The sequence below is a fragment of the Vicia villosa genome, linkage group LG3, assembly GCF_029867415.1.
Source record: "Vicia villosa cultivar HV-30 ecotype Madison, WI linkage group LG3, Vvil1.0, whole genome shotgun sequence".
Lineage (NCBI taxonomy): Eukaryota > Viridiplantae > Streptophyta > Magnoliopsida > Fabales > Fabaceae > Vicia > Vicia villosa.
The window spans coordinates 20,233,954-20,254,304 of record NC_081182.1 but is presented as its reverse complement, the minus strand read 5'-3'; the positions used below and the strand labels follow the sequence as shown (position 1 = coordinate 20,254,304).

Sequence of the window (20,351 nt, the reverse complement as noted above, 5' to 3'; positions counted from 1 at the left end):
TGACTAGGGGTGCTTCTTCAGGATCGATGACTCCCTTCCTGCAGATGCTTGCCATTCTTCCTTCTTATGTTGCTCACATTCCTAAGGAGGTTGTTACGTTGTATCAATAGAGGCAGAACAAATGGAGTTTTTCTTTGAGATCACCTACAATATGTATCAGGAATCCTCCCTGTTAACTCTGGCTAATGCTGGAAAATGGATGTCTTGGTTGCTAGAAACCCTTCCAATGACAGGGGCACTAGGAAGGGTAAGTATGAAGAAATGGAGTGCAAATGCGTTATCGTCTAAAAGAAGTTGCTCGGTTTGCAAGATAATGCCAAGCTTTATAAGAGGAGACAAAGATCCACAATTCTCTTTCAATCTTGGATGCCTGGATCATTGATCGATATTCCTCCCTTGAAGCAGAGAATAAGCGGCTTAAAGAGGCTTTTAATATTGTTGTTCATCCGAACCTCCTAGTGCCTTGGATGTAATGACAATACTTATATAACATATTTTTACCTCAATGACTCTTGGTTTTATTTGACTTTGTGTCCAAAACTAGTGTTTGGCTCCATTTTATTGTTGTGTTAAAGTTCTGGTTGGTTACAAGTTACTGCATCATCAAGGCTTATTTGTCATTCCTACAAAATGAGGTTTGTTTACCTCGTAGGCAATTTAGATTTTGTTTGCCTCTGATGCGTTGCCAGTGTTCACTAGTGGGCTGCGAGATTGTGTCGTGGCAGTTGCAAGATGTTGTCTGCTTTGGGTGTGAGAACCATTATGGCTTTGCTTTTCTTTGATTTTACTTTTCTTTGAACTCTGTAGTGTAAATCAGAGTTTCATTATTATTAGCCATGACTAAGAAGAGTTATTATGAATTGTCCACGTCAATAGGAACCGTCTCCGACCAAAGGTAAAGAGAGATGGTAAAATGGGTTTGGCCCGTTGGACATGCCCATTTTGCCTGCACTTTAGTGCAGGGCAAGGCAAGAGTTTAGGCTCATGTCCTCTAATATTTCCGCCATGCCCCTACCCCATTTTCACGGGCTTTTGCGGGCATATGCATTTACATGAATTTTTGTATTTTTAAGCCTAAAAAGTAGTTCTCGTGGGTCTGCCCTGCCCCGCCCCGCCCTCACTTTAAGTGCGGGATGGACCAAAGTTTTAGGCCTGCACCCTCAAGTATGTCCGCCTTTTTTTGCGAGCTTTTGCGGAACGAGTCTAAACAGAACGGGCATGCCTGTTTACCACCCCTAAGTAAGGTTCATGTCCTTGCCCCTAGGACTGGTCAAGTTTGAGGTAGACTCCTCCACGCTCCACTGTCTACGTTCTTGGAGTGGCTATGGAATATGTAAATGATGTTTTCAATATTTTTACTTAGAATGATATGTGCTTCAATCACATGGGTTGATAAGTCTAGTAATAGTCAACCTAGTATCATTTCAAACTCCTTCAAATTGATCAAAAATTTCCAATAACATTATTGTTGTGTAAATCTTCAATTTGATTAAATTGTTTAGAAAACCTGGAGTTTAAAAAAAAATCTATAAATTCTCGTATCAATTGCTTGAAAGCATCATTGTCATTAGTTTTTAATCTATTAATAAAATCAGTACTCAAAATTCCTTTGCCTCACCATCATGATAAAAATGGTTTTATATATATATATATATATATATATATATATATATATATAGAGGAGGGTTATATTGACTCCAAGAGTAAGTGTTCAACACTTACTCCAAATCATAACCATTGATTTTCATGAATCTAACGGTTTTAATTGATCATTTAATCTAATTATTTTTGGAAATATTTTTTTATATAAAACTTTAATTAAAACCGTTGGATTAATGATAATCAATGGTTATGATTTGGAGTAAGTGTTGAACACTTACTCTTGGAGTCAATATAACCCTCCTCATATATATATATATATATATATATATATATATATATATATATATATATATATATATATATATATATATATATATATATATATATATATATATATATATATATAAGGGATATTCTTACTCGAAAAGTAAATTTAAAAGACTTACTTCAGATCTTAATCATTGATTTTCATTAATCTAACGATTTTAATTGATTTTTTATATAAAAAATTCTTTTAAAAATAATTAAATTAAATGATTAATTAAAACCGTTAAATTAATGAAGATAATGGGTTAAAATTTGAAATAAGTCATTTAAACTTACTTTTAGAGGAAGAATATCTCTTCTTATATATAAAAAAGTTACACACATGTATCTATCAGTTTAATTAAGCAGAATAAATAATTATTTTACATGATGATTTGATTATACTCGTGGTTGCTTTTGAGCTGCAAAGTGGTGTGTGTTAGATAAACTAAACCCACAAGTGGAAAATCAATACACGACCTAGGTTCTTCTCCAACAAAAACACTATCTATGTGGTGTCTAATTTCAACCATAGTGGACAAAGCCAATTTTTTCATTATTATTTTGTTTGATTTTTTTAATATTAATTGAATGGTTTGAGTGGTTCGAAGTGTCCACTGCCAACCCCACCCATTCCATTTATATGTTTCTTTTCAGTTTGTTATTGATTACGCCAGAGAGAGGTTTAAGCTTATCTGAATCTTTAGCTAACAAACAAGACATAAAATATAAAATTGAACTATTGATAAAGAAGAGTTACATCACTAAGTGGAAGTGATGGAGATGAGATGAGCATGCGCAATCCTTTCCTTGTTCTACACTTGGCTTTCATGCAAACTAGTCAACCTTAACCTTGTGTATGATTAATTAGTTTCTACTAGTATTGTTCAAGACTAAACTACTTAAATTAACTGTCAATTCTGAAAAACGTTTATTCCTGGTATTTTAATGTCTATTATAACCAAACTCTATTACTACTATATTAAAAAAATGTGATTGGGCCTAATTCATCACTATAAAATCGGTTTGTAGGGTGAGGAAAGGATTGCCCCCACTTATAAAGATATGTTCAGGTCATATGTTGTCCGATGTGGGACTCTTAACGATTTTTATATTTTCATTACTTATTTAATTACTCGTATTTTTATTTATGCACCGCATTGTTTAATATTGTTCCAAATAAAAAAATAGGTGATAATAGATTGAAATAGAAAACATGTGTGGTGGAATAAGTTTTTGCAAGTGTAACACTTAAATCAGACAATGAATAAGAAATAGTGTAAGTAAAAAAATGAATAGAATAAATGAGTTTTAGCATGTGAAGAAATTTGCTTAGAGAGGGTCGTGCGGGTTCTTAGTTTGGCCCTTGGTTGAAGGGACGAGATAGTTATGAGGCTAATAGCATATTAGAAACATACATATTAAATGTCTTTCTTGTAACTCACAGTGCCTTACTAGTTAGTCACGACACATGGCTCTAGGATTGTTAGTAATGATGCCCCTTCGTCATAGGATACTCAAGCGTTTTGATGAGTTTGATGCTATATCACAATCGATGGTGGTGTGGTCATATTTTCCCGCACATGTTGTCGAGGATTGAACAATTTCTTAAAGAATATATAAGGGTTTATAATGTTGCGTCCAGGAACTAGAATTAGATGTAGTTGGTGAGCGAAGAATCTTGAATCAGTGATGTTGATCTCTGTTACGAAGACACGAAGTGGACCTGCATGGTTAACACTCCAATGCCCAAGTAAGTTCAAGATTCAAGAAGATGGTAATTAAAAGTGGAGATCGGAAAATGTACCTTGCTTTTAGTGTGAACTGACTTTTTACCTCAGGTGAAGTGGAGTGAACTGAGATGAATTGACCCTTAGCTATCTAGGCCTTTGGCTGGTCTTAAACAGTTGCCCCAAGGCTTTACCGGGCACTAAGAGATTCGGGGAAACCTTTAGTAATTTCGGTCGGCCTCCAAGTATATCGTCCAATCTGAATTGGAGGCGGAACACTTAGAGTCAGTTGAAAAAATAGTGGGGAACAAGTGCGTTCAATGCATTTCTATCATTTAAATGTTTCATTGCTTACTTCTGACACGTGGATTGACGCGACAAGTTAAGGCATGACACATCTTATAGTGCACTCGAGTTTGCGTGTATTCCAAAGGGGAAATCTATTTGTTGATCTCATAACTCCTTTCCTTCACTAATTTGGGCCGTTCAGTTGTCTTTGTCTAAAAACAGAAGGAGTTGAGCGTTGCAAAACTTTTCGCAATCCTTAACATTCAATTTCATTCACTTTGTTACTAAACGCCTTTATCTCCATCCCTGAGACCATTTATCAGAATGCTAGAAGTTCCTTGATCAAAGTTTTCTTCTTCTTCATTTTCTCCGCTTCAACAATCTCACGTACCTAGGTGTCCTCCTTAACCCAAGCTTTAACCATCAGCATTTTTTTAATAATCATGATGCGGAATAGTACCGTAACCTAGTGCATAGTTCTGAGAGTGATGCTTCTTCTGCAGTAGGAATAAGGACATCCCATGATTCTCATATCTCTCCCCTTGCTTACAATTGCATGGGTAAGGGAGTTATATTTGTGGCTGATGATTCTAATTCTCAAAGGGCATATAGGGACACCTTTGATGAAGGAGCTTCTTCACTCGAATCTCTCGAAGCCATTTTGTTAAAGATGGTGAAAGGGAATACACTATTGAGGTTCTTATGCCCCAACATGTTTTAAGATTTCCCTCTCCTACCTAAAAGCTTTGTGGAACAATAGGAAAGAAAATATTTGTGGAACAACAGGAATCTCCTAAATAAGAAGCCCATGTGAATCTAGAAGACTATGACAATGAAATCCCTGTAACACCCTTGCTTGAAGACCTAATCAAAGATATCATCAAGAGACTAAAGTGGACTGATAAGAAGATAAATTTCTTATCCCATCATTCTGCCCAAGACTTACCTTCAGACCTAATCAAAGTCTTAGTTATGGATTTAAGTGTGTTTAAATTCCTACATTTTCCCGCTTTCTGTAATTTGGATTCTTGATGTTTTCTCTTTGTTAGTAAATCATGCTGGATCTCCGTGAATTATGAGCTTGTGTGACTATAACTTCTTTCTAGCATCATATGCAAAAGGGGGAGAAGTATACTCCCAAGGGAGTAAAGTATACTCTCTATTCGTATGATGGGGAGTTTAACCGCTCCAAAATTTATCCATATATTTTATCTTTTACCACTTTCCTAAGAGATGCATTGTCATCTTCAAAAAGAGTGAGAATAAGGATATATATATATATATATATATATATATATATATATATATATATATATATGCTTGCATGTATAGTCAAGATTATCCAAGGTGGTGAGTTTATGAATAGCAAAGCTACAAGTCACTTGAGTAGTTGTTTAGTTTTAATGATGAAAAGACTTGATATCAAACAATATCTAGGAAGTTTGTTGAAGATAGCTCAAGCAATTAAAGATGGTAAATATGGTTCATTAAGCTATCCTCTTGAATCAAATTATGTTCTTGAAGAACAGGTCAATAACGTGGTTAAGCGACACTCAAGTGAAGACCTTTGTCTCAAGGTTCATTGGGGGTTTAAACTCTCGACTCTCATATGATAGTAATCAACATGAATATATCTCATGACTCGTTAAGAAGATTCAAGACTCTTATATGTTACCAAGACTTTGAGCTTCAAAGTTTTAAAAGAGGAGAAGTGTGAAACTTCGCATGGTTGTGTCCGTCTAAGTTACCAGTTTCTTGTAAAGACACAAGGGTATTTTTGGAAATACAATAGAAAACTCACACATACTAAAAATCTTTGAGAAGCCTCTCATATTTTATTTAAACCACATAAAAATATATGTTGAGGTCTAGCCAACTAAATACGGGAGTGTGTGATTGATTTGAATACTTTTTCAAACTAAATAATTGATTATACCTAATGACCTAATAGATTATTTTTACTAACTTGAGTCTAAAATTGATTAAGTATGTCTCTTAATGACTGATAACAACTAAATATCAAAATTGTTTGTTTGTGGCTTGAGCAATCTATTATCAAGGTCTAATAATCGATTATGGAAATTATTTGGTCCATGGATCGTTTCCAAATTTATACCACCCTTTGCCTATGAATAAAGAATTTTTGTATATCTTTTTAACATCCAGAAAACAAGCTTAGATCTCACTTTCATTTCTCTCATCATTTTTACAAAATCTCTCAGTTTTTCTCACCTATATTTAGCCATAGTGCTTAGAGAGTATTATTGAGTATAAGCGAACATCTTTATTCTGGGTGAGGGGTCACTATGAGGGTACCAACAAAGAGTTATATGAAGCATAAGGGCATATTAAAGGCGTGAATTCCCAATAAATAGAATTGTCTTCTCTTGGTTTTCGATTTAAGCTAAAAAAGGTATTAGGTGGACGAGGAAAATATGATAAACCCATGCACTATCATACTAAGGCAACAACTTGGGGAGCATGATTCGTTTAGATTGCTCGCAGCACAAGGGAACTACCCTATAAAAAAGTACAAGTGATCCAGACTAGGATACATCGAACAAATCTACGCATCCCACACCTAGAGAATAATAGGTTGTTATAATCGTTCCATTATATAATATAAAGGATACGCGCGAAGAAAATCATGTATACAATTTAAAATTCAAATTTTATTGACTCTTCTTCTTCACATACTGACTCGAGCGTTGAAGTGCTAACCTTTCAGTTCAGCCTTTCCTCCTCTGCATCTGAGATTCAGGTCCACTGTCATTCATCTCAACCACCGATTCAACGATCAATTTTGGTTCCATAACGGGACAAATTAAAAAAAAAAAGTCATATAATACTTTTAAAAGAGAAGTTATATTCAATGATTATTTTTTTATTTCCAAATGATGCTTACATTTAGTAACCAAGATAATATATTAAAGGTTTGTGTAATTGGGGTAAATGGATGAGGAGAGGGAAGAGAAAATATTTAATAGTATACGTGTATGGTTCAATTTTTAGAAGAGAGAAAGAAGGTGGATGAAGGGGAGCAAAACCTCTTCTAAACTACTTTTCGCTTCCTTTGATTTTGAGAAATTTGGAGAAGATTAAATGTAGGGTTTAATATACTTCACCCCCCTGTCAATATAGCGAGTTTCGGTTTGGCCCCCTTGAATGTTTTTTTTTTACGAAACGCCCCTTATAAAACCCAAAACCTGGATTTACCAAACCCTTTTACCACATTTGCTGACTGGGCTTTGACTTAGGATGATGTGGCAAAAGAGTTGTATAAATAATTAATTAAATTATATTTAACCACTAATACAAAATAGTTTCCACCACCACCACCACCACCACCACCACCACCTTCACCATAACCAACACCACCTCCTATTGAATGATTGTTAGGAACTCAAGCTGAGCTCAAATGTCTATGCTGCACTGCCTTGTGTGAAGATGGAAGTTTACACTCATAATTGACTTATTCAATTTACATGTTCTTGCAGATGTGTGAAATGTGATGGTAAAGGGAAGCTTCCTTGTGCAACTTGTGGATCTCGTGGATTACTTAAATGTGAAACGTGTTATGGAAGTGGTTCTCTTTTAGCACGCAGTGTAGCCATTATTAAGTGGTATTACAGGAAGGTCTGCGTCTAATACTAATTGAGAACATGTGTGCTTTTACAGGAAGGTCTGCGTCTGGTTTGGAAGAAGTCATCATGGGTTGCACTTCAACATCTTCTGATACTATCAAAGAGGTCACTCACTACACAAACTATAACTTTTTTTACTCAAAATTCTATGTATATTTTGTTTCTAATAATTCCCACTAGAAAAAGAGAAAGAGAGTCAAGAAATATACTATTAATAGAAAATAAAACAACCATTTTTTTATGTTCTTTTTTTATCTTTATAATGCTTTCATTCACATTCAAACATAATCATGTGTTTTTGCATTCTTGGTCTTGTTTGAAAAATAAAATGGTGAATATTAAACAAAGACAGCATCATTGTCATATCATCATTCATGCTTCAACCATACACTTTCCAACAAAAAAACCACCATATCATCTATCGTTAGTTTTTGCTCATTTTTTCCTTTCTTTCTTTTCCAGTTTATCAACTTCTTTAGTGAGTGTCAGAACAAGAACAAGTTTTGGAAAGACAGTGACAAAGAACAAAGAGAAAAAGAAAGAGAAAAATTAAAGAAGAAAAAGAAAAGAAAAGAAAGCTGCTCTCCCTCGTGACAACACAGTCATGGAGAATGACCTAAGACTCAAAGTTAATATATATGATTATTATTATAGTATCATATTATTTTATTTTTATTTTATGATGTTTATTGTATAAGTTTTGTTTGTATAAGTTTTTTGTCTACAGATATTTGTATAAGTTCTTATTTTTTTTCTCACATAAAAAATATATATACCTTGGAACTGGTGAATAATTTGGATTCTGTTCTTATGTTGGTCGTGTCTTTCAAGTTGTGGTGTCTTTCAAGTTGACTATGTGTCAATGTTAAAGGAAATAGTTGGTCACTTTGGATTGATTGTGGCAGGGGGGAATCGATGGAGGATTGTGCAGCACTGAATGGGAGGAAGAGGAGAAATATATTGGCCTTCGCATTTTGAAGATGGTGTTGGTTATGGTGAAGGTGGTGGTCGTGGTGGTGTTGGTTATGGTGAAGGTGGTGGTCATTTTGAAGATGGTGTTGGTTATGGTGAAGGTGGTGGTGGTGGTGGTGTTGGTTATGGTGAAGGTGGTGGTCATTTTGAAGATGGTGTTGGTTATGGTGAAGGTGGTGGTGGTGGTGGTGTTGGTTATGGTGAAGGTGGTGGTGGTGGTGGTGGAAACTATTTTGTATTAGTGGTTAAATATAATTTAATTAATTATTTATACAACTCTTTTGCCACATCATCCTAAGTCAAAGCCCAGTCAGCAAATGTGGTAAAAGGGTTTGGTAAATCCAGGTTTTGGGTTTTATAAGGGGTTTCGTAAAAAAAAACATTCAAGGGGGCCAAACCGAAACTCGCTATATTGACAGGGGGTGAAGTATATTAAACCCTTAAATGTATTTCATATTAAAGTGGGATGTCACATATTCAAACTCGCACCCCTACATGTGATGTTCATGTGCAGCTATCAACTGAATTGGTTTAAGAGAACAAATTTAAATATAAATTTAACTTCTTAAAATGAAAATTTCTATTTTGAAATTTTTTTTATCTTTCTTTAATACTTCTTGTATTCTTATATCTTTATCTTGTTTAAATTTAATTTAATTTATTTTTAAATTTTGATGTCATTAAAAATTATCTTACTGCTTTTAATTATAATCTTTTTTATTTTACTATATTCGATAATTTTTTAAAATTATATATTATTTAGCAACATGTTTATAAAAAAATTTATGATATTGTCTAAATTTATGATATTGTCTTATTAAATACTCATAATAATCATTTGCATTAAAAATTATTTATAAAACTTATAAATGCAAATAATTACTATGATTAATTTTGTTCATAAATATAAGATATCTTTTAATATTCGTTAGTATGGGTAATGCTAACGAGTGCTCCAGGGGCACTCTTTAAGATTTTAAAAAAAGGTATGTTCTTGTTTGAAAATACTTGTATTTAATGCATTGATAATTAAAATAAGTGATTTTTCTAAACAATAAAAGGTATGTTTTTTTTAACCGACTTGTATTGAGTACAATTTTTTCTTTATTAGGACTCTTTAAAGAGTGCCCCTGGGGCACTCGTTAGCATGACCCTATTAGTATTAGATGAGAATTATGTTAATCATTGATAAATTATGACTAGTCTATCATATGAGAAAAGTCTACCATTTCCTCATCTCTTAGCTATGCCACATCAGCCTCTCTTCTCACAAAATTCCACATCATTCATTTCCCATTGTAGGATTGAACTTTAAACCTCCAACCTCTCATGATCTCGCAGTTACAAATTATTTACTTTCTCTGGCCATTCACATTCACAACTGCTTACAGCACTAATGACCTCATATAATGCTTCTGCCTTCCAAGCCCCTTCTGCCTTCCAAGCCCTCCACCTTCCACGTTCCAAAACACTTTTATCATTACTATATATAACCATCATACTTTCACAGTATCTATCATGTTCATCAAACCTAATCGTGGAAAATTTTGGTTTATACTATTTTTGAAATTACAGCCATTCCCACGACTATTCATGTGGAAAATTTTGGTTTATACTATTTTTGCAATTACAACCATTCCCACGACTATTCATGGACAAACCGGAATTTAACATTTTTTTCTTTCTTTTCTTGATAGAAAATATCTTTCATGTTATTTGCAGGTTGAATTTGTAGTGTATCATTCTGAAGTACTAATTGGCGTTTCATGTTATTTGTAGGTTGAATTTGTAATGTATGATTCTGAAGTACCAATTGGCGTCACTCCATAGTATATGGTTCGTTTTTTACAAGGGTTGTTTCCAATCCCTATTTTCTATTTTTTTAGTAACAATTTAAATATTGTCCTAATATGTGTTTTGGATTTTTTTCTGGTGCAGACAGTAGAAAACATCGTCTATACGATTCGTTTGAAATAAATATTCTTCTTTGCCTGTCCCGAAAGTTTGAGCTGTAGAAGTAGAAATCAAGTTGGCTGGTGTCAATATACAATGGAGAATCTGCTTGAAATTACTGGGTTATGCTTGCGCAAGTTTTGTCAAAAATGTAGATATTATACTATGTAAATAACATGATATTTTATATTAAATTCATAGAATGAACTTTAATTTTTTATATTTTAAGTGCAAATATTAATAAATAAATCTTAATTGATTGATTTTATGTTTGAGTGATATTTATATTAAATCTTAGTAATTATAGAAATTGTAGATATTATAATATGTAAATAAGATAATATTTTATATTAATTCATAGAACTAAAGAATATTTTAGTTAGGTCAAATTAAGAAATTAAGGTTATCAAAGTTAGTTTTATAAAATATTATTGATATTTATTTATTATAAGGTCGAACAAAACAAAAAATAAAGATAAAATATTACAAATTAAAAATGTATACATAATTTTGAAATTTATAAGAAAATAGAATCAAAGAGTAAAGAAAAAACATTATATTTGTTTAGGTAAATAAAGAGTTTTGAAATGAAAAGACATGAATCATTTACCTATAAAAAATTAAATATCATAATCATTTTACTTGATTGCAACTTTAATTTTTGATTTAATCTGATTGCAACTTTTGATTTATTATTTTTAATTTTTTGATTTAATGTGATTACAATTTTTAACTTCTTATCCATAATAATCCAAGCATTATGGTGGATTTGAACGTGATTTTAAAGAATGGTTTGTTGAAATAATGAAGCAGCACACCTATTTTCTTGATATGAAAATAATTGGTATATTATTGCAAATTTTAATAAATAAATTTAATTGATTAATTGATTTTATCTTTGAGTGATATTTATATTAAATCTTAGTAGCTATAAAAATTATAGATATTATAATATATAAATAACATAATATTGTATATTAATTCATATAACTAAAGAATATTTTAGTTAGGTCAAATTAAAAAAATTAAGTTTATATATATATATATATATATATATATATATATATATATATATATAATTTATAAAGTTAGTTTTATAAAATATTATTGATATTTATTTATTCTAAGGTCGAACAAAAATAAATAAATATAGAATATAATAAAATATTACAAATTCAAAACATATACATAATTTTGAAATGTATAAGAAAATAGAATCAAAGAATAAAGAAAAAAACAATATATTTTTTTAGGTAAATAAAGAGTTTAGAATGAAAAGACATAAATCATTTACTTATAAAAAAGTTAAATATCATAATTATCTTTAGTAATCATTGATCGATTGATTGCAACTTTTAATTTATGATTTAATGCATGTGATTGCAACTTTTGATTTCTTATTCTTTTAGTACTTACCATATGTATATTTAAATTATTAGATTTGAGAAAATATTGTACTTTTATATCTTACAAAATTATATTGTTTTTACAATATTGTATGATTTACCTAAAAATAATATAATTTTGAGTAAATATTGTACTTTTGTATGATTTACCTAAAATTATCTAACTTTGTAAGATATAAAAGCCTTTTTAACGACCCATACCTTAAAATCAGTACGTTGGGAATAATTTAATTGATATAGAATCAATACATTAAAATCATATCAATTACTTACCAATATCTTAATTGGTATAAAATAAATACGTTACAAATATATTTAGTACTCCAATTATATTGATGTTGTATCACCAAAAATTGAGTGAATCATATTATCATTAAAAATTAATAAATATAATTTATCTCACTTGATTTCCTTCAAAATTATTTAATAGAAACTTTCCAAAATAATGAATTTATCAACATAATTTTGAAACCAAATTTCATATGGTTAGAAGATTTTTAACCTCTCATTTAACAAAATGATAAATATTATTAGATACATATTTTAATAAAATGTTTTAGGCATATCATTGCTTTTATATATTGTATGGAGTTTTTTGATAAAAAATTCATAGATATTATTATAAAAATAAAGTATATTTTCAAAATATTTAAAATATAACATGTGCCATCGTCATTCTCTGTATAGAAAAACTAACTACTATTTTTTATTTTCACTTTAATGAGATTTCTTACTAATACTACTAAATTATTTAAAATATAAAATATGAAAGTTATATATATATATATATAAATGAAAAATTTTAGAGATTATTAAATAAAATAAATATATTAGATCTATTGACTTTTTTTAAAAAAAAATATTTAAAAATAACTATGGGTGTTAATAAGCATAAGTAATCGAATGAAACATAAGTATTGTATGAATAAATAGTAATAGAATGAAACATAAGTAATGTATGAATAAGTAGTAATAGAATGAAACATAAGTAATATATGAGTAAATAATATCAAAATTGTATGATATTTTTTATTAATCATACAATTTGTTTGTCATTTATAAAATTTAAAATTTAATTGAACAAGTTCATCAATAATCAATATATATATATATATATTTATCTATATATAATATAATATAATTGAAATATTACCATTAAAACTTTAATGGGTCAATTCTATCCAAATACAAAATAATATATTACGGATACACACGGGTAATTATATGGTACGCACATATGGTACTGATATTAACACATTTAATTAAATGTAATAACGAGAATAAGTTTACAATTGATTTAAATAGTTGCCTTAATTGCAACTTTGGTCCCCCTATTTTGTCTTTTTCTCGATTTTAGTCCCCCCATTTTTAAAACCACGATTTTGGTCCCCTTTTTGAGTTTTCTGATGAAAAAGAGACAAGAATAGGGACTAATTTTGCAGAAAAAAACAAAATAGAGGGACGAAAATTGCACAGAAAACTTAAAAAAGGACTAAAATAGTGATTTTTAAAATAGAGGGATCAAAAAGAAAAAGACAAAATAGGAGGATTAAAGTTGCAATTAAGCCTAAATAGTTTTATAAATAATTCCAAAACAAAAATATTTATATATAGGAATAATTAACTATTGATTCAAATATTTTATATATGGAATAATATATTTGATTTGTAAATTGAGTTTAATCAATTATATTAAATATTTATTATTAATTGTATTATCTAATTTGATAGAATATTTCTTCATTATAATTTGTCAATTTAAGATTTTTGTTATTATAAAAAAATTTAATTATCATCAAATATTTTTAAACAATGTTAAAATTAATTTATTTTTGTTTCAAAAATATCATCAAAATATTGAATATTAATAGAAACATGAAGTTACTGATAAAAAAATTGAATATTAACGGGAACATGTAGTTATTAATCAAAATATTGAATATTAATAGAATTTTTTTAATATTAATGGGTACATGAAGTTACTAATCAAAATATTGAATATTAAAGATAATATTAAATTACTGATCAAAATATTAAATGTATTGAATATTAACGGAAACATGAAGTTACTGATAAAAAATGGCATGTTAACGAGAGCATAAAGTTACTGATCAAAATATTGAATATTAACGAGAACACGAAGTTATTGATCAAACTATTGAATATTAACGGGAAAACAAAGTTATTGATCAAACTGTATTGAATATTAACGGGAACATGAAGTTATTAATCAAAATATTGAATATTAACGAGAACATGAAGTTAGTAATCAAAATATTAAATATTAACGTGAGTATTAAATTACAGAGCAAAGTATATAATATTAACGGGAACATGGAGTTACTGCTAAAAATATTGAATAATAACGAAAACATGGCGTTATTAATCAAACTATTGAATATTAACAGGAACAAATTTGAAACATTAACAGAAACACGAAGTTAGTGATCAAAATAATGAATATTAATGGGAACTTGAAGTTATTGATCAAAATATTGAATTTTAACGGGAACATGAAGTTACTGAACAAAATATTGAATATCAACGAGAACACGAAGTTACTGATCAAAATATTAAATATTAAGGGGAACATGAAGTTATTGGTCAAAATATTGAATATTAATGGGAAATGAAGTTTATTGATCAAAATATTGAATATTAGTGGGAACACGGAGTTACTGATCAAAATATTGAATATTAACGGGAGCACGGAGTTATTGATTAAAATATTAAATATTAACGGGAGCACAAAGTTAATGATCAAAATTTTGAATATTATCGAAAACATTAAGTTACTATCCAAATTTTAAAAATTAACAGGAACAAATTTTGAATATTAACGGGAACACAAAGTTACTAATCAAAATAATAAATGTTGACGGGAACACGGAGTTATTGACAAAATATTGAATATTAACAGGAACATTAAGTTACTGATAATTTTTTTTAATATTAACGGAAAAGAATTTGGAATATTAACGGGAACACGAACTTATTGATCAAAATAATGAATATTAACGGGAACAAGGAGTTACTGATCAAAATAATGAATATTAACAAGAACATGAAGTTACTGATCAAAATTTTGAAAATTAACGGGAAGAAATTTGAAATATTAACGGGAATACGAAGTTATTTATCAAAATAATGAATATTAACGGGAACATGAAGTAACTGGTCAAAGTATTTTTCTATTAATTATGCATTTTGAATGAATCATTATTATAAATGGAGTTTGTAGTGGTTTCTCATTGGCCTACAAGACAGAGCTGATAGTTTGAGATTGGGCTGATAGTTTATAGTTATCACTAATTGAATTATATAATTTGATTGAATATTTCTTCATTATAATTTGTGAATTTGCGATTTTAAAACTTTTCCTTCATTATAATTTGTTAAATAAAATATTACTATTTTTATAACTTTTTCAATTTTACCCAAAACTTAATCTTTTACTAATATCTTTTATTTTTCTCAATCACAATGCACGAAAACGACGGGTACCCGTGCGAACGCACGGGTAAGACACTAGTTTATTTAAAATGACATGACAATAATGAAATTATGGAGTAAACATGTAACTTTTTCTTATCCTCAAATAAAATTATTTTAATGAATTTACATTTTAGTTTATTAATGGTATTAGTAAAATAAACCAAAAATTTAATTATTTAAAATTGAAAGTGTTCCGGCTTGGACTAATGTATGCTTTTTGCAAGCCAATAAAAAAGATGAACCATAACAAATAAACAACATTGTTCCTTACCACGAATACTGAGGATAAAGAACATGATTATCATAGTGGTGTTAGGTGAAATATGTCACATTTCTAGCTATGGACTCGAAGAATGTTCAAGGACCTCAAGAATAAACATAGACACAACTTATAATGACACTTGGTATGGACAAGTGATTTAAGGATAACCATGAGATGACATAATGAATAATATTCAAACATCTCTTCTTTTGGAAAGCTATTTTGCACAAGAAAGTTCTAGGCCCCAAAAACTCTAGAATCTGATTATATAAAAAAATGTGATACATCAAATCAAGGTACACATTTGTTCTAGAGAAATCATCTCATGCCTCGGGTAGTTACAAACTTGGGCATTTAAGTGTATGTAAATACAATTTTGACATTGGACCCACCCCGGAAAACACCATAAATTTATTGGGGATCACCTATATTAGATTGTTCTCACGCTTACATATTGACTCCTATTTCGAGAAGGATCTTTGGCTTCGTATGTGGGAATGTTCATTAAATGTTTGAATATATTACTTAACATTAGAATGGGGAACCACAAAAGAATAACCATTCATAACTTCAACCATCCATGTTGATTTATGGTTATTGAGACTTACATCATCTTCCTTACACCAAGAGGGTCTAATTCCACCACTAACAATCAAGGCCAGCATAACCTCCCTACCAAACCACATGAATATACCACCCCTAGAGGCCTCCATATAGGTCATTGAAACCTGGATGTTGCCTCCACCTTTGCCACCAAAAGAAGGTGGTAACACACCACACGTTACCTCTTTTGTGGCACCAACAACTAAAGTTGAAACAAACACACTATTGAGAGATCTATTGGTGGTGGTCCAAAAACAGTCAGTACCGCAAGAGCATAAAAAAGAGCGGCTTTAAGGAGTGGAAGTTATCCATCATGGCCATCGTCTAACACGCTGAATTGCAATGGGATTTTCCCGAGTCCAATATGACGTAATGCCACCCTATAACAAGAATCATGCAGAGTTCTCCAAGAACCAATGAGAACGCATTCACATGAGGCGTTTAACATATTACTTGGTTCCGCGAAGACATTTAACCTATGGATCTGAGTTTCAGGATCATCTTCTAAGACATCATCTTCATCACCATCAACACATCTCACCCTCATCATCGTTCAACATTTTTGAAGGGGGCAAAGACAGCTCATTTAAAAATGCTTTCAAGAAAATAAAAAAAATGAATTTCCTATACATTTGGAACTTCAAAACCCATTGGGAATAGGAACCTATGAAAGAACGAACGACCATGAAGAACTTGTGGAAATCATTGACGTCCTCTTAAATTTTAGAGGAGCCACCCCCACCCCCCAAGAAATGCAAGTTATTCATTGTCACTTTGAAGGTTAGCGCTAAGGCTTGGTTCAAGGGACTGAGAAACGAAATATTTATCTCAAAGGGAGAGCTTCACATGTGTTTTTTTGCTCATTTAACAACATTCCAAAGGAAACCAAAGTCGGTGGAAAGCTTGGGCTCAAATAGACAAGGAAAATATGAATCCCTACTATCTTACATCGAGAGGCTTAACAAAGAGGTCAACCTCGTTAAATACGTCGACAATGAAATAAAGATGTATAAATTAAGTCTCTGACTTCAACGAGAGTCCAAGTTTCTAAAAAATCATTGGAACCAGAGATATCAAAGATTCACCATGGATTCTACACTTCATATGTGACTTAACTTCTTCTATCTCATGAGGTTTGATATGACTTCTTTGATAAACGTCATCACCAGAGGTTTCTTGATAAGATATCTTAAATGACTCCTCAGAACAGCGCCTCTTAACATTAGGTGTTATCAAGTATCAAAACCACCAAGGATCATATGTTACTAAGATCATCTACACGTGACTATACCTGCCAACACATATCTCCATAACAATACGAGGAAAAAGTCGTCGTAAGTAGCGCAATCTTTGGAGAAAATTTTGAAAATGCCAACACATGCAAACAATTGCCTTCATAAATTTAGCAAAATGCTTGTCTCTGTACCTAGATCTACAAGAAGGAACCAAACTATAGTATTATGAAACCCTTTGGAGGTTCCTTCTTAGAAAAACAACATTAACGCACATTGGATGATACCAAAATAAAATATGGAATCCACGATACAAAACAACCCTATATAGGGTTGGCAGAACCACAAACAAAAATAAAGTACCAAAATATATAAAGGAAGCACTTAGCACCCCAATATGAAAAAGGTAATGGATACAAAGTTTAATGTCATAATGTTCAGTTAAACATGAACATTAGTGCCATAATAAGGTCAAGAAAAGACTATAAACTTAAAGTGGGTGTTCAAACACAAAGTATAAGGCTTATGACATAGTAGAAAGGAAGAAGACAATGCCAGTTACTAAGGATTTGTTTGGAATTTTGGAAGGAAGAGAGTGGAAGACTTTGAAAAAGGGAATGATTGAGTGAAAAGAATTGAAGAATTTAGGTAGGGAGGGTTTTAGAGAATTTTTTTTTATTCATAAACATAAATCCCCTTAATTTGGGACTACTACAAAATTGTGTTTGAGAAGGGGTTTAAAGGGTTTTTGAGGACTAAGACAAATTATTCAAATATAATTTATATTGTTATAGTATTCCAAAAATTAAAAATATGTTAACGATAACCTCCCTTTTATCATTCTATACAAAAAAAATTCAAAAAATGTTAAAGATTTCTCTATATTTTAAAAAAGTTGTTTTTCAAAGTCCTCCCTTCCATTTTCCTCCAAACTCCCAAAAGGTTTTCAATAGACAACTAGTATAAACTATGAGAAAACATTTAGTCGTGTTGTCAAATCCAACACAGTGAGAATAATTTTAATCATTACTGAATTTAGAGGTAAGACAACTAGATATAGAGAATGTATTTTTAATGACTATCTAAAGGAAATTGTTTTTATGCATAAACACAAAGTATATTCAAATTCATCTAATCCTAACCAAATATAAAAGTTATCCGAAGAAATCTATGGCTTGAAGTAGGCATCTATAACCTAATTTAGGAACTTGCAAAATGCTCTAGTGAATTAGGGCTCTCAAAACACCAAAAGAGACTCATCTTCTCTCTTCTCTCTCTCTCTCTCTATCTCTCCCCCTCTCTCTCTCTCACTCCCCCCCTCTCTCTCTCTCTCTCACACACACACAAACACACACACATGGTATTTGCCATAAGTGCATTTCAAAATGATATTCTCTCTAAAAAAATCTTAAGCATCTACATTACTTTTTAGTTATTGAAGTATAGAGAGATACAAGTGGAATGTTCTTGAAGCAATAGGTGCACTGAAATACTTAACAAACACATGGCATGATATTTCCTTGTAATAAAAAACCTTATCCATTATATGAGCTTCCTTACCATTGATCATTGGTAATGGGATAAAAAGAATACTAAAGTATCCCTAAGATATAATCAACATTTTCTTGCACATCAATCCATCTAATGGTGTAGAGATAACATGGTTCTCAAATGTCGATTGTGCCACAAATGTAGATGACATGAAATCCATTGCAGTGAAGTTTCTATTCCATATGGAATCACTGATATCTTAGTCCTACAGAAAATAAATAGTACTGTTTAGATCCAACAATAATATTGACCTTTGGCTGACCTAACAACTAAGGTAGCTTGGGTTCGATCCCTATTAGGTGAATTAAAATTACCATCACCTAAAAAACATCTCTATAGTGTGATAACTTGAGCGACAAGATACTAGATTCTAATCTAGTTATGCATGCCACATCCAACACATATGGAGATTGATGTTCATTCCATAAGTGTCAAGTCGTATATAATAGAATTATTGTGGTTTATGTACCTTCAACTGATAAGATAGCAAATTGTTTGACCAGACTATCCACTCACACGATGTTCAACATGTTAAGAGACAAACTTAAGGCGACTCATGCAACATGAAATTTTGAGGGAAAGAGTTAGAGAAAGCCTAGTCACAACTTGTTGTATCATGACCATTATTTTTTGTGATCCAAATTGACTACATGATGTAAAATGATGTAAACTTAATTTAAATATATTTAAAATTTTACTTTTTGTAAAACGATGTGAACTAAATTTGTAAAACCTTGTGACAAAAATTTAGATAACCAAAATTGAAATAAATAAATAATTAAATAAATAAAAATTAAATCTTAATGTTGTTTATGGCATAGAAAAATTATGTTTGAAATATAAACACGGTACTATATAAAAATAAAAAATAAAAAAACAAATATTTAAAGAAGACTTAACAAATTAACTAATGAATGCCTTTAATTGCGTGATTTTGCCAGTTCAATTAATCCAAACGAATCCCGTAAAGACACGATAATTATTCATTCATTCATTCCTTCTCATTCTCCATTCCTTTCGTCGCCGGCACAATATACCACGTTCTTCGACTCCATCACATCACACTCAATCCTAATCCTCCATTTTTTCCATCTTTTCAAATCAACGGCCCACATCTCTTTCCCCTCACTTTTCAACCAGGACGGCGCCACTATGACCCTTTTCGTTTTTTTTTTGCCTTTTTCATTTCCTTTTCTTTCTCTAACAAATTTTAGTTCCACTTCCTTAGCAAAATTAAAAAAATATTAATTAAAAAAATATTTATTTATTTATTTATTTATTTATTTATTTATTTATTATTAGTATTA

General features: G+C 30.7%; 1 protein-coding gene across 1 annotated transcript; it reads left to right on the top strand.

Moving 5' to 3' along the window:
- The first annotated feature begins 6,599 nt into the window (after window positions 1-6,599).
- LOC131655077 (glycine-rich cell wall structural protein 2-like) lies at window positions 6,600-9,060 on the top strand. Its single transcript, XM_058924977.1, has 2 exons — window positions 6,600-7,675; window positions 8,033-9,060. The coding sequence occupies exon 2, from the start codon at window positions 8,508-8,510 to the stop codon at window positions 8,838-8,840; it is 333 nt and encodes a 110-aa protein (XP_058780960.1). The 5' UTR covers window positions 6,600-7,675; window positions 8,033-8,507; the 3' UTR covers window positions 8,841-9,060.
- The last annotated feature ends 11,291 nt before the right edge of the window (window positions 9,061-20,351 follow it).